The sequence below is a fragment of the Cicer arietinum genome, chromosome 7 (genome assembly GCF_000331145.2).
Source record: "Cicer arietinum cultivar CDC Frontier isolate Library 1 chromosome 7, Cicar.CDCFrontier_v2.0, whole genome shotgun sequence".
NCBI lineage: Eukaryota > Viridiplantae > Streptophyta > Magnoliopsida > Fabales > Fabaceae > Cicer > Cicer arietinum.
Window position 1 is genome coordinate 6589892 of NC_021166.2, and position 13569 is coordinate 6603460.

Genomic DNA, 13569 nt, shown 5'->3' on the forward strand with positions numbered 1-13569 from the left:
GAATTATGACTTTTTAATTAAATTTAGGATAAATAGATGGTGCTTAAGTGATTTTAAATTTTGATTAAACAGTTTGAACTAAAATAATCTGTCATCCTATTCCTTAAATATTTGAACCGAATACAATGTTGATCGATTTAGGATTCAACTATTTTTTGTCATAATAATTTTTGAAAATATCAAAATTATAAAAATATATCTAAATGTGTTTTTAATAATTCTTTTGATCTTTAAGTATATTTTTGGTTAATTAATTTAATTTTTGAATGTATTTTTGGTTATTCAATTTTATAGTGATAACTTTTTAGAAACCAAAATCAGCAATACTTACCAATATTATAAAATAAATAAATAAAAACTAGACATTTATTTTAAAAAATAATTATTTATTTATAGCAAACTAACACAGCCTTATACCATCTATGTTACTCATCAAAAAAGGGGAAAAATTGAAACCAAAGGTCCAAAACTGTGGTAGGTATGAAATGAAATTAGCATAAGGCTAATAACACATTATTGTAAAATAAAATGTCCCCTCACACAATGACAAAAAAAAAAAAAAAGAATGACGCATAGAAATGAAGAACAAATAATCCATAGTCCTAACCAGGATCTCATTTCTCTAACAGAAAAATGCAGCAGCAATTGAGAGAACGGTGAGAAATAATCCCGCAACTCGAACGGACACAGCAGCCGAGTTCTGAGGAGGTGGACTGACGGCAGTGTTTGGAGACTGAGAAGAAGGATTGACGGTTGAAGAAGACGACGATGGAGAATCGGCGGAGGGTGAAGGCGATGCGGCGGTTGGAGAAGGTGATGTGGCAGGGCTGATAGTTTTAGCACCAACGTTGATTGAAAGCTTTTGACCAGCGGAGCAGTGTCCCGAGAAACCACATATGAAATAATGAGTACCAGTTTTGTTGAGAGTGATCCTTACTGGTGGCTTGCTGAATGTTGCAATAGGTGAAGCTGAGTTGCAAGAATCGTACTTTGCCTTTGTCACCTCTTCTACGTTGTGTGTAGTGAATGCGAAATTGAAAACTGCATACAGGGGTATTCTATTAACTATTAACCAAATTAAATCTAGATTATTGCCTTAACTATTTTAAATGTTGTAAAATGAGTTACCTAGGACGTCTCCAACTTTGAAAGACTTGCCAGAAGCCCAAGTTGTATAAGCAGAAGCACCGTTAGCAGGAATTGTCCAACCATTGATATCACCAACTGTATAATTAACGCCTCCACTAACATCAGCTGGAGAAGGTGCTGGTGCTGGTGTCGCTGTTGGTGTTTGTGTTGGTGCTAGTGCTGGTGCTTTTGATGGTGCTGGAACAGGACTTGACTTTGGTGGAGAAGAGGAAGCACTTGGTTGAGGAGCAGAAACAGGTGGTGAAGTAGTAGAAGCTTTTTTAACAACGTTAATTGACAATTTCTGACCAAGTGAACAGTGAGTACCAAATGTACAAATGAAATATTGTTGTCCTGTTTCTTTTAGTGTCACACTAGCTGGACCGTTTGTTAACAATGAAATTGTTTTTGCTCCATTGCAACTGTCCGAATCTGATTTTGTTACCTTCGCCACATCGTGTTGTCCATTTGCAAAATTGAACACTGCACGGTTCATTCAATTTAAATTTAAATTAATTAAAGACATGTTAGTTATGAAATCTAAAACAAAAATTTATGTATCGGATCTAGATTTTTATTTGTTACCGAGAGTGTCACCAACGGTGAAGGTTTTGTTGGAAGCCCAGTTGACATAGAATGAAGCACCGTTGGATGGGATGGTCCAGCCTGTTGCATCACCAACCACGTGTTTTGTTTGTGCTACTGATCCATCGAGAAGGTTGGCTACTGTAAGTACCATAAAAATAACAACATTTAGGTTCCTTGCCATTGTTGTGTGTTCTTTTGAACTTGGATCGCCCCTGTTTTGTAGGATATGCTTTGTGTTTTGTTCTATAAATTGGAACAAGTTAAGTAAAGGGTAATGTGTTTTGTTGGTATTTATAGGAAAAAAGGCTAAGACTTAAGAGTCGTTGGCGTTTATACGGAGCCTAAATTTCATGTATCCGAATATTATGGACGTACTACTTTTCAAAAAGAGTATTATTTAGAATATAAAATATAGTTACTAGAACTAGAACACGCCTTTGTGAAAAACGATAGTAAGGGAACATCTCGTTTTAGTAAATGATATTAATTATTAATAATTGATTAAAATATTAATAATAATAATTTTTTAGCTATGTTTAAAACACTTTTTTCGAAGATTTAATTAAGATATATTATTAAATTTGTTTATATTCCAGACACTTTCAAATATATTTTAAAAATATCTTTATAAAGAGTATTGATATCTGTTCTTTTGTTAAACTTTGTTGATTAAGGACCAAACTAATAATAACAATTGATTAAGTAAGTACACGAAATTTAATAGAATAATATATTTGAGTAATATTTTAAAAATAAAATGAATTTAAATATTTATAATCTCAATAATTTAGTTATTGTGAAAGTAAAATATTGATAATTTATTCATTTAAGAATAATTTGAGGGCGGTGGAGTTTGTGTGTAATTTCACTACTAATTTGTTAGGTGAACAAAATTAGTGTTGAGGCTGCCGAGAATTGAGACTTTGAAGAATATAGATAGATGGATAAAATAAAATAGATAGCCGCGTGAGATGAGACCAAAGAAAATAGATGAAACTCAACAAATCAATTTGACTTGTAGCGTTTGCAAGTCTCCAACTCCTTTGTTTTTACACGAGCCATGGACATCGATGGAGTCAATCATTGAAGCTTTTTACACGTTCTTTACTTTATTTGCTTTTCAAATTATTATATTATTATTCATTAAAAATGATGAAATCCTTACGTTATTTTTTAAAACGGTTGCCGGACTCTTACAACCATATCTCTCTTTTTTTATTTTTTATTTTTTATATCAATTAACTTTACTATTGTTGACCAGAAAGAAAAAACTTTACTATTAATGTACATATTTCATATTTAAAATAACTAGTTATTGTATTATTTTAATTAAAAGACTTATTTAAGTGGTGAGAACAAAAAATCAAAAGGAAAGTATTTCATTTTAGATCCTTTTCATGAGAAAGAATCCCGAACATGTTGAGTGGAAAAATTCAAAATGCAAGTGTTCTCAAATTCTCATGTGGAAATTTGAGTCAACTTCGAGAAGGTAGATTTTGTTGGATGAGTGGTCTAATACAAATATCTTTTCTTTATTTTTAATTTCTCTACATTTTTAGTGATTTTATTTCTATCTTTTACTTTCATTCAACTAACTTTTATTAATTTGTTTTATTCAACAATTTATTTTTTAAATACACTGAAGTTACGAATATCAAAATTAGGAGAACCAAATTCATGTAAAGGTCTTCTGGTGGTACGATCCACAAGGGAAAGTACCTTGAGTTTTTATTAGGAATTTTTTTTTATATAGATATATTAAAAAATATATTCAATGGATAAAAAATACGTCGATTGAAAATAATATAATTCAAAATTACTAAAACCGAAGAAGATAAATTTATAACTAAATTCACAATATTTAGATTAATAACATAAATCAATAAAATTCTTACAACAGTGACATAACATATAAATACAATAAAATTGAAATATTTGGTGTATACATGTATCTGAATATATGAATTCCTCTTTCTTTAATATATGAATTCCTTTTTCTTTAATAATTGAAGTTACTATTCATTGAAGTTAATATATGAATTCCTCTTTCTTTAATAATTGATTTCTAAATTGTTCAACTCCAAATTCTGATACGTTATTTAATAATTCTTAGAAAGTGGATTTAAGTGTTACTTCACATATGTTAATTGATTTGAATATATTTTACATTGAGACACCTCTTTAATCTAAAACTTTGGTTACTATCCCAAATAAAACTCATGTTAAGGCTTATGCAATATGGTGTGTAAATCTGAGTCTCACAATCCAACTTATCAATGTCCTTTACATTCGTGAATTCATGGTTAACATCATTCTTCTACTGTTGGCACTATACCTGAGTGTAATTCTATTAGTAGTCATATAAACTATATAAGTGCTACTTTATATTCCAATTCTTTAGATAAAGAAAAATGCAAATTATGGCATGCAAGAATTGACCATCTTTCTGATTACATATCATCTTTTGTCCATCATATCTTTCAAGATTTAAAATCATGTTTAGATATTAGCATTATGTGTTTTCTTAGGAGACTCTTTGATCTCTAAGAAGTCCAAGAAGCAGCCAAATGTGGCTGGTTCATAAGATGACGATGGTGTTCAGCCTAGACATCAAAGGCTTTTTCCTCACTGAGGATGGTGTTCAAACAAGGGGGAGGTAAAGTGACAAAAGATTGGTAGAGAGATGAAAGGGTCGATGCTCAACCAATATAGTCTATTGAGGACTACCTATAAAAGTTGATCCATAATAGAATCACCATGAAAAAAATTAAAATAGGAGAATAATTTTTAAGTTCAAAAATAAATAAATGGGGTACAAAATGACAATATATGTAAAAGCAATGAATAAAATAAAATTCTAGTTGAACATTATATATTGGATTAAAAATAAAAACCTCTCAATTATATGCGCCTAAATGTCAAATAACATTTACTACTCTGTCTACTAAAAAACACAATTGTTAAAAACTAAAAGAAAAGGGGATTGCAAATTCCAGCTAAAGTCGACTTAAAAAACTCTGTTTAAGTTATCCAAAAACTCTAAGAGCTACTTTTTTTTAATTATTATTTATTAGTAGTATTGTTTAATAATAATAAACTCCTTTTACAATAGCTTTCTTAAAAGCTGTAGCATGACTTATTCTTTTAAGAGAAGAGAAGCAAAACATGGTCGTTCGAACAAACAATCTCTTAATCTAATATGCTTTATCCAATCTCAAATATACTATTTCCAAAACAAAATATAAATACAAATAATAACTAAAAAGTTATATATACTGTATACATATACTTTTCACTTACCATTTTACTTATATTTCGTTTCATAATAGTAAATAAAAGAATGGTCAAAGAAAATTACTATAAAATATAACAATTTCTTTTATTCATTCTTTTACTTATATTTGAGACTAGATAATTATATAAGTTTCTTTTCACATTTATTAAAATTCTCTGTCCTCTTTTTTATTTTACTTTTTTAATGCAAATTAAGAAGAGCAAAGCATGTCGTGTAATTCTAGTGTCATTTTTTTTCCTCAAGTGTAACATAATTGTATTGATTTAAAATGACTTATAATAGTCATGATGCGCTGCGTTTTACTTTCAGCATGTCTTGATGAAGTCCAATTAGTACGATAATGAGGTTTGCCTATGCCACCAAATTAATAAAGTTTTCAAGTAGCAAGATGTTGACTTCCTTTTTAATCAGGTGATTAAAACTTAATTATTTCCACTTACATCCAACTATACTAAAATTATTTCTAGTGACACACTTAGACCATACTCACATGCATCCATACTGTTAGCATTTTTTTACTTGATTTTCTTAGCAATGTTATTATAAAGTAATTTGCTGTCAATTTGTAAGTTATAGCAAACTCAAAGTCAAAATAACGTGTACATGTGAACATGACATGTTCAGATGTTCCATTTTACACCTAAAATACTTTATATATTAAAAAACTGAATTAGAATTAGCCCATAATGCAGACTCCATCTCTACAGAAGGATATTATTGTAAGTTTACTGTATAATACTATCTAATCTATTTGGTTTAAGAAACATATTCTGCTAATGACACATGTGGGAAACTCTCATCTGAATTTCAGAAGCTTAAAATGGAGACAAAAACTTGAAGGCAAATAGTAATGAAAAGAAGAGAGAAGGTTGCAAGCATAGGTATGGCTGAGCTCTGTGGTGGAGGAGTAGTAACACTAACACCTGTTCCAGTTAAGGATGATGGAGCTTCAGCTGGAGCTTTCCCTGTTACAGAAGAAGAGGTTGTATCTGTGACTTTAATCCTTAGCTTTTGTCCACTAGTACAATGTCCTGATAAGGTGCATGTAAAGTAGAAATCCCCAATGCGATCAAGGTTTATTTTGGTTGGTCCTTTGTTAAAGATTTGGGTATTGTCATTCATGTTACACTTTTCATAGTTAGACTTGTTAACTATAACCACACTGTGGCTTCCAGATTCGAACTTGAACACTACAATACAAAAGCAGGGTACTAATTATACAAATAACTTATAGTATAGTATGAGAATAATGTTAGAGTACTATGATACTATTATTTAAAAAATGAATAATTTGTGATTAACTACCTAGATTGTCGTTTAACTTGAATGTAAAATTTGCAGCCCATTTGGAATAGAAAGAAGAACCACCTGGAGGAAAACTAGTCCAACCTATGAAATCTCCTCCTACCTTGTAATCTTCAGCTTCTGAGGTTTGTATTGTAACCACAATGATTACAATGAGAATTGTCACACTTTTTATTTGAGCCATGTTTTGATCTGTTTGGTGGCTCTTTAATTCTGTGTCTCTATGTGTATTTGAAGAGTAAGGCTAATTTCAGCCTTTTGTGTTGATTGTTGCATATATAAAAAGAGTACGTGCTAGTGGCTAACCCAAAATAAACATTGTTAATAAAAGATTTTATATCAATTCTCATCACTTGGTGACGATTGACTGATACTATTTTCTAGTAAAGAAGTTATTGCATCCTGCCTGCAGAGAATGTCAACGGATGGAAATGGTCCAATATTAACATGCCTCTAAAATAATTACACTTGTGTCTATGCACCCCAACTTTAATCATTCCCTTAACTACTTGTATTTGAAGAAAATAGAACGACAATTTTCTTATTCTTATATACAATGTGATATGATTTGTAGGAGACTCTCAAATTAAATATATTTGAGTGGTAAGGGACTCAAACACCTTAAGCAAGTGGTCAGAAGTTTGATCTATACCTCTTATATAAAGAGAAAATCTATATAAGAGAAGATTATCCACCTTATGTGTCTAATAAATTATCCAACGAAGATTAAGCAACAACATCCACATACTCCAATAGTGATTAATTAGTCTTTAGTTGAAAGTTTTGCGGATAAAAAAACTGCTTCAATATTTTTGTGCATTGTTATTTTATTATGTAACAAGCTCAAAGTCAAAATAGCCTAAATAATATTATTTGTTCAACGTGTTTGAATCATATTGTACAAACGGGATATTTTCATGTCAAGAATATTTATCTTATATTATAGTTGAATGAATTTAATTATGATATCGCTTGAAATAAGAAGGAATAATGATATTTATCTCTTGAAGCTAATCTTTCATTTAATTCAAAGTTGTAGTCATCAATGGAACCTAAAGAAGTTTAGATTGGGGGTGAGGATGTTGCAACAAATATGATAATAATGAAGAAGATGATTGTACATTCTTAAGCGCATATAGACACTAAACTTTAGATTCAATTTGCCTCGGTCTAAATTTAATGCAATAGGATGCCATAAAACTCATTCAAGATACTTAGTAGTTCTTTGATATGAATTCCAATTCAAGAGACAAAGCAAGATGTGGGAGTAAAAGAGTTAAGTTTGGATCTATTTCATATAGTCTTTAGTTTAGGTCTTCCATTGGATAGTTGGCTCCTGTACTCCCTCAAATTATCTTATACCCCTCATTTAAAAAATTTATGTTTAAAATGTTTAAACTACCCTTATTAAAACTGTAAAAATTTAAAAGAATTTTTTTTTACCGGAAATTTTAGAATGAATGAAATTTCCGGCAGTTATAAATGAAATTTCCGGTAATTATAAATGATTGTTTTTTACCGGAAATTTCATTTCATAAATGAAATTTTCGGTAGTTATAAATGAAAAACATTGTTTATCAGAAATTTTAAGATAAATGAAATTTCCAGTAGTTATAAATGAATGAATTTTTTTACCGAAAATTTTAGAACGAATGAAATTTCCGGTAGCTGTAAAAGAAATTTGAGAAATAATGAAATTTCTAGCAGTTATCATTATTATTATTTTTATTTATAAAAAAAGTTATTATAATATAACAAGTTGTTTGATTAAATGTGTCACATACAAAACGTGTCCCTAACATTTTACACATAAAATAACAACATATTTTCTTAACAACTCACTCCTATTTTTATTGCGAATATTTTATAAAATAACAACTTATTTTATTAACAACTCTCTCCTATTTTTATTCCGATCTAATAAAAAAATTAATAAAATATTGTTAATATAATTAAAAAATAATAATAAAAATATTTAAAAAATATATAAAGTTTTAATAATATAATTTACTTTACTTTATTATTATTATTACTTTTATTATTAATTATTAATATAATTTATTTTGTTAATTAATTTATAAATAATATTTGATATTTTAAAATATTATAATTATTTTTGTTTTACTAATAAACAATTTTGTAATTGTAAAAATGAGAAGAAAAAAAATTTGTAAGCCTAATCCATGATGACATCGTGGGGAAATTTCAATGAGGAATGAAATTTTCCTCTTGTAGTTATAAATCAATACCGGAAATTTCAAATTTCCGGGCGGTACTCCCGGAAATTTCAAAAATGAAATTTCCGGTATTCATTTATAATTACCGAAAATTTCAAAAATGAAATTTTCGATATTCATTTATAACTACCGGAAATTTCATTCAGTCTGTAATTTCCGGTAAACAACATTCTTTCATTTGTAACTACCAGAAATTTCCGGTAAAAAAAATTCTTTTAAATTTTTATAGTTTTATCAAGGGTAGTTTGGACATTTAAAAATAAAATTTTTAAATGAGGGGGTATAGAATTAATTGAGGGGGTACAAAAGCCAACTTTCCTTCCATTGAGCCAATAACAAGTGTACAACAAAAAGCCTTATTGTTCCCTTGTGTAAGCCCTTGTTAACTCCAAATTCTACTTGTGATATGTACTTTTTTAAGGGAAGAAAAAGGTAGCTCAAGAATTAGCTAGATGGATTCTCCATAAGTCAGGACAATGTACAAATCAAGGAAAATTGAATTCCTAATCTTATTGACTTGGATATTTTAAGTCTTGGGAATGATCCATGAGATCGGTCTCGTAAATCTCAAGAGACAAAATTCAATTCGTTTGAGACAGTTGGGAGTAAATTAATTTAATTAATAATAATTTTTTCTTTAATTTTTTTTAAGAAAGTTCCTAGAACTAAAATTTTACTCCCATTTTTTTTAAAGTGACACTCAAGTTGAGTTACAAAATAAAAGCTGATTCAAACCTGGCCGTTGCTCAACCACCCCCCCTCAAATCTTGACAAACAACCAGATTCTCCCTTCTGGGAGTCTTAATTTTAGTGAAATACCTTTTCTGGGGGTTCATTGTGTGCTTCTATGTTAAAGTGTTTTGATCAACAGAAACAAAATGATAGTGTATAAATGATGAACTTAAATTTAAAGTGTTGAAAATTTAGAGTGTATTTAAAATTAAAAAGTTCTACATATGTCATCTAAGTAAAGAAGGGGAAATGCTTTTATAAGGAGAAATAATTACGCATTTTCTAAATATATGGGAAAATTACATCAAAAATTTCCAGATTTTGCTTTATGAAATATGGCATTCAATTGCATAATTTTGATCTATACTGAGAGCAAGAAAATCCAAGGGAAACCCCTTCATTGCTAGAAGCTGGTTTACCTAGGAAACTAACTCTAGAAAATCATCAGTGTGAGAGCTGATAGACATAGTATAATGGTGATGGTGTAGGACCGCGACATACCTTGATTATTTATATCCTGCAAAATGAAATCAAATAGGAACCAGTTAACATCAGATAAGAAGAATACATAACATGGTTTCAAATTCATATTTGAGCAATTAATTTCACTTTTATAATGTAAGTGGAAACTTAGCAATTTGAATTAAATATATATGAAGTAATATACATTCATAATATCAACACATTTTCCCTTTGAAGTAATATACACCAATTAATAAACTACCAAGATAATCTAGAAAGGTGGCTGCATTTCTAATTTATGATGATATCCATAATTTCTTAAGCTCTAAACTTGATAACTCTAGAATGATCCTTTTAACATAAGAATACAAATTTCCTGGAGGTGAAGAACACGGGAAAAAGCTTTGATATTCATAACTCTCAACTTGGTCTCAAAGGAAAGTTTTAACAATTTCCCTTTTTCCTTATGAGTAATGAAAAACATCTTATACATGCATGGGACCAAGTTGAATTTATTAAGAAAAAGATCTTCTGAGTTCCCCATAGGTTTATACAAAGAGTGATATTGATATTGGATGGAAACCTTACATGGTTGTCTAATGCATGATCAGGACAGAAATCATAGCAATTAGATATTCTTGCTTATCCAGCATAAATTAGATTTACAGTTGATATTCTAGCTTTGACATTATAACACAAATATGAAAGAATACAGCAAAATAAATTTTTTGTAGTACAACTTTTCAAATTCTTAATTGCTAAGTCATCTTTTGTTAAGGCCAACTTGTGTGTCAAATTTCTTAAGATTTTAGTTGTTTTCATTTTACCTTTCTTTAAATGCACTTTTGAGAAACACAAACTTCCATCGAATTCCCTAAACCATTTATGGTCCTATCACTTAGGAAATAAGAAAAATAATTTCCAACATGGTAGTCTCTTATAAGTATAGTAAAAGACTAAAAGTTGATAAATGAGCTTAAAATTAAACAATATAGCATCAAATGGAATTTATGGTACCTTAAGAGACAAATGAGATGAATCTCCAGCATTAAGTCCATGAAACCCAATATTGTACGATATGCTCCCATCAGCCTTGAACAGGCCATAATTCCTCTCAGAGGTAGGACCAGGCTTCGAATCCTCATTGAAAATCGCAAAAATGTATGCCTTCACAACATTTTTAGGCCTATGTGGGGTTCCTTTCTTCATCGCAAGCCTCTTACGCAGGTTATAATTATACGTCCTTGCATTAGATGCATTTGCTCCAACCTCGTTTTGATCTCCCGCGGAGGCCCAACCTGTCTCGGTAACTATGACTTCCATTTTGTCAAATCCTGCATCCTCCAAAGCAGCATAAGCTGCATCAATCTGAGCATCGAGCATGTTATCGTAATGCCGTTTATACCTTTGATCATAAATTCCCTTATTTGGTTGAAAAAGAGCATAATTTATATCAATATGTTCTGGATCACTGATGTAAGCCAAGAACGGGTACGCATTCAAGCAGAAAGGAGAACCAATTTCTTCGAAGAACTCTAATAGCGGCTTCATATACTGAACAATATTTTCGTTAAATGTACAATTGGATGGAGGGTAGGAATTGGAAAAAACAGCGAATGAGTTTGCGGTAGAAATCTGAATTAGCTTATCCAGATGAAGTTTCTTGGTAGCATTATAAATATTTTTCGCAGCACCCAAAAGAGCGCCCCACCAAGCATCGTTAGACCCGCCCAAAACTTCATTGCCCACAGCAATTCCTCGAATGCGTGTCTCGGGAAGAAACGCATGCACATTCTCTTTCACCCAATTCAAAGCATGATCTGCGTTCGAACTCATGTCTTGCAGTTGTCCATTGGGAAGTCCAACTACAATTTCAAGACCAGTTCCACTAAAGGCCTTGAGGACACTGTGATCAGCATCGTAGATTCTAACGTTCCTTATTTTTGCAGCTCTGAGAAGAGTAACAACTTCATCAGGTGAGGGGATGTTATCTGCAATTCTCCCATAATTTATACCATAGGTTCCGGTGAATGCTTGCAGCGACGCTGAAAGCCAAACAAGGAAGAATACAGCTTCATTAAAATTATTTAGTTGATAAAAAATACATGCTAGAAACTGCTCAATATCTCAAGCCTAACATTAAATTTTTCCATCACACTCAGTGAGATGAACAAAATTGGTACTTACATGTACATGGAAAGTACAAGGACAAATCATAACCTTTTTACAAACCCCAAAAGGAAAATCCATCCACAATCAGAACTACCATTTAATAGAACCAGAATAATAATCATCTATCAATCCAAGAAAAACCAAGTGGTTGAACTCAAATCGATCAGAAGTACCCGAATTCAAACCCTGGCCGGAACAATCTTTAGCTAGACTTTACTTATTTTCTAGTGGAACTCAATATTACTAGAGTTCCTTTTCCCTAGGACCTAGAGGGTTAAGACAAAAAAATATCAATCCAACAAACAGTGGTCCCAGGTGAAATCAGGCACAGGTATTAAGGGAGGACACTCCTCAATATGAATGTTATCATAATGGTAGCATAAAAGGAAAGCAATATATATAAATATTTTCAAGAAAAAGAAAATTAAAATCTTAACCCAAAAGCTAATAAAGCATGAAAATTCAGTCTTTAATTTGATATGAAAATGAAAAGAAACCCAAAAACAAAGAAAAGTGTAAAGCAATAATATGATCAAGAACATGCTCTAAATTCAATACAACACCGATTCATGATCAAGCAAAACCATAGGCATGAATATAACTAGGGAAAAAACCCCATAGATAAAAAAACTGAAAAAGGAGATACTATAAAGATAGAGAAAGAAAGTACCAAATTGAGTAAAGAAAAGCAAGAAGAGAACAAGGAAAGGGTCAAAGAAGCGGAGAATCATGATGTGATTGGAATTGATGATGAGAGTGAGCAAGTGGGTTGTGGAAAAGAGTATCAAAATTGAAAATTGAAACGGTTTGATAGCAGAGTTTGTTGTTCCTCGGACATGCCATAAGACGAAGAAGAAACGCTTTTTGTTTTTGTTGTGCAGCGTTGAACACTACATCTCACTCTCATTTACTCACTCACTAACTCACTCACTCTATGACAAAGCAAAACAAAGGATTTGAAAATAAAGGGAAAAATTAGAGTGAGATTTGCGAGGTTTTAAGGATTTTGAGTTAGTATATGAGAAAACGCGGAAGAACAATTAGTAACAGGTTTCAACTCAACAACCTTTTTTATTGGTCAATTCAATTCTAGGTTCGTCTTCGTGCGTTTCTCTTGTTTCTTTCTTTCTTTCTTTCTTTTGTTTTTCATTAAAGTTTTGCCTTTTTTTATTCTACAAAAATATCTTACATCGTTCTGTCAAAAATATATGACTAAACCTTAACTTATGTTTTTGATCGTCTCTTTAATTATTTTTGTTAACGGAAATATAATTAAAGGATTAAAATAGAACACAAAATAATTAAAATATTCAAAATAAAAATAGAAAATAAGTTAACGAATTAAAGATTAATTTCGCCAAAAAATTATATGTATTAATCTCCTTAGATATAGTTTTTGGTTTTATGTTTTCGATTTTCAGTTTAATTATGAATTTAGTTTTAGTTTTTATTTTTTTATAACTGAATAACTCAATTTCCTCTGTTTTATTATGAATTTACATAATAAAAAAAATATTGACACATAAAATAATTATAATTAAAAAATGATATTTAACTTTTAATTATTGTAAAATAATTTAAATATTATAAAATTATAATTTATATAATTATAATATTGATAGTAACAATGGTCGAAAATAATAATTATGA

At 30.3% G+C, this 13569-nt stretch overlaps 3 protein-coding genes across 3 annotated transcripts; all 3 read right to left on the minus strand.

The window, feature by feature from the left end:
- Positions 1–365: 365 nt before the first annotated feature.
- Positions 366–1991, minus strand: LOC101503780 (blue copper protein-like). Its single transcript, XM_004508420.4, has 3 exons — positions 1714–1991; positions 1129–1611; positions 366–1041 (listed from the first exon to the last, which is right to left on the minus strand). Exons 1-3 carry the CDS (start codon positions 1895–1897, stop codon positions 623–625), a joined length of 1086 nt encoding a protein of 361 aa, XP_004508477.1. The 5' UTR covers positions 1898–1991; the 3' UTR covers positions 366–622.
- Positions 1992–5818: 3827 nt separating this feature from the next.
- LOC101504103 (mavicyanin-like) lies at positions 5819–6500 on the minus strand. The gene is made up of 2 exons (XM_004508421.4): positions 6317–6500; positions 5819–6201 (listed from the first exon to the last, which is right to left on the minus strand). The coding sequence occupies exons 1-2, from the start codon at positions 6498–6500 to the stop codon at positions 5819–5821; spliced, it is 567 nt and encodes a 188-aa protein (XP_004508478.1).
- Positions 6501–9459: 2959 nt separating this feature from the next.
- On the minus strand, positions 9460–13095 carry LOC101504414 (glucan endo-1,3-beta-glucosidase 14). Its single transcript, XM_004508422.4, has 3 exons — positions 12590–13095; positions 10765–11792; positions 9460–9802 (listed from the first exon to the last, which is right to left on the minus strand). Exons 1-3 carry the CDS (start codon positions 12648–12650, stop codon positions 9719–9721), a joined length of 1173 nt encoding a protein of 390 aa, XP_004508479.1. The 5' UTR covers positions 12651–13095; the 3' UTR covers positions 9460–9718.
- Positions 13096–13569: the final 474 nt, after the last annotated feature.

Bases quoted from the DNA above. Each gene is read 5' to 3' on its own strand.
- LOC101503780 (XM_004508420.4), bottom strand. From the start codon at position 1,897: ATGGCAAGGAACCTAAATGTTGTTATTTTTATGGTACTTACAGTAGCC. The intron at 1,612-1,713 runs GTAACAAATAAA...TGAACCGTGCAG, and splicing joins CACCGTTGGTGACACTCTCG to TGTTCAATTTTGCAAATGGA. The intron at 1,042-1,128 runs GTAACTCATTTT...CCCTGTATGCAG, and splicing joins CAAAGTTGGAGACGTCCTAG to TTTTCAATTTCGCATTCACT.
- LOC101504414 (XM_004508422.4), bottom strand. From the start codon at position 12,650: ATGATTCTCCGCTTCTTTGACCCTTTCCTTGTTCTCTTCTTGCTTTTC. The intron at 11,793-12,589 runs GTACTTTCTTTC...TTTGGCTTTCAG, and splicing joins GCTTTTCTTTACTCAATTTG to CGTCGCTGCAAGCATTCACC. The intron at 9,803-10,764 runs GTACCATAAATT...TTCATTTTGCAG, and splicing joins CATCTCATTTGTCTCTTAAG to GATATAAATAATCAAGGTAT.
- LOC101504103 (XM_004508421.4), bottom strand. From the start codon at position 6,500: ATGGCTCAAATAAAAAGTGTGACAATTCTCATTGTAATCATTGTGGTT. The intron at 6,202-6,316 runs GTAGTTAATCAC...TTTGTATTGTAG, and splicing joins CAAGTTAAACGACAATCTAG to TGTTCAAGTTCGAATCTGGA.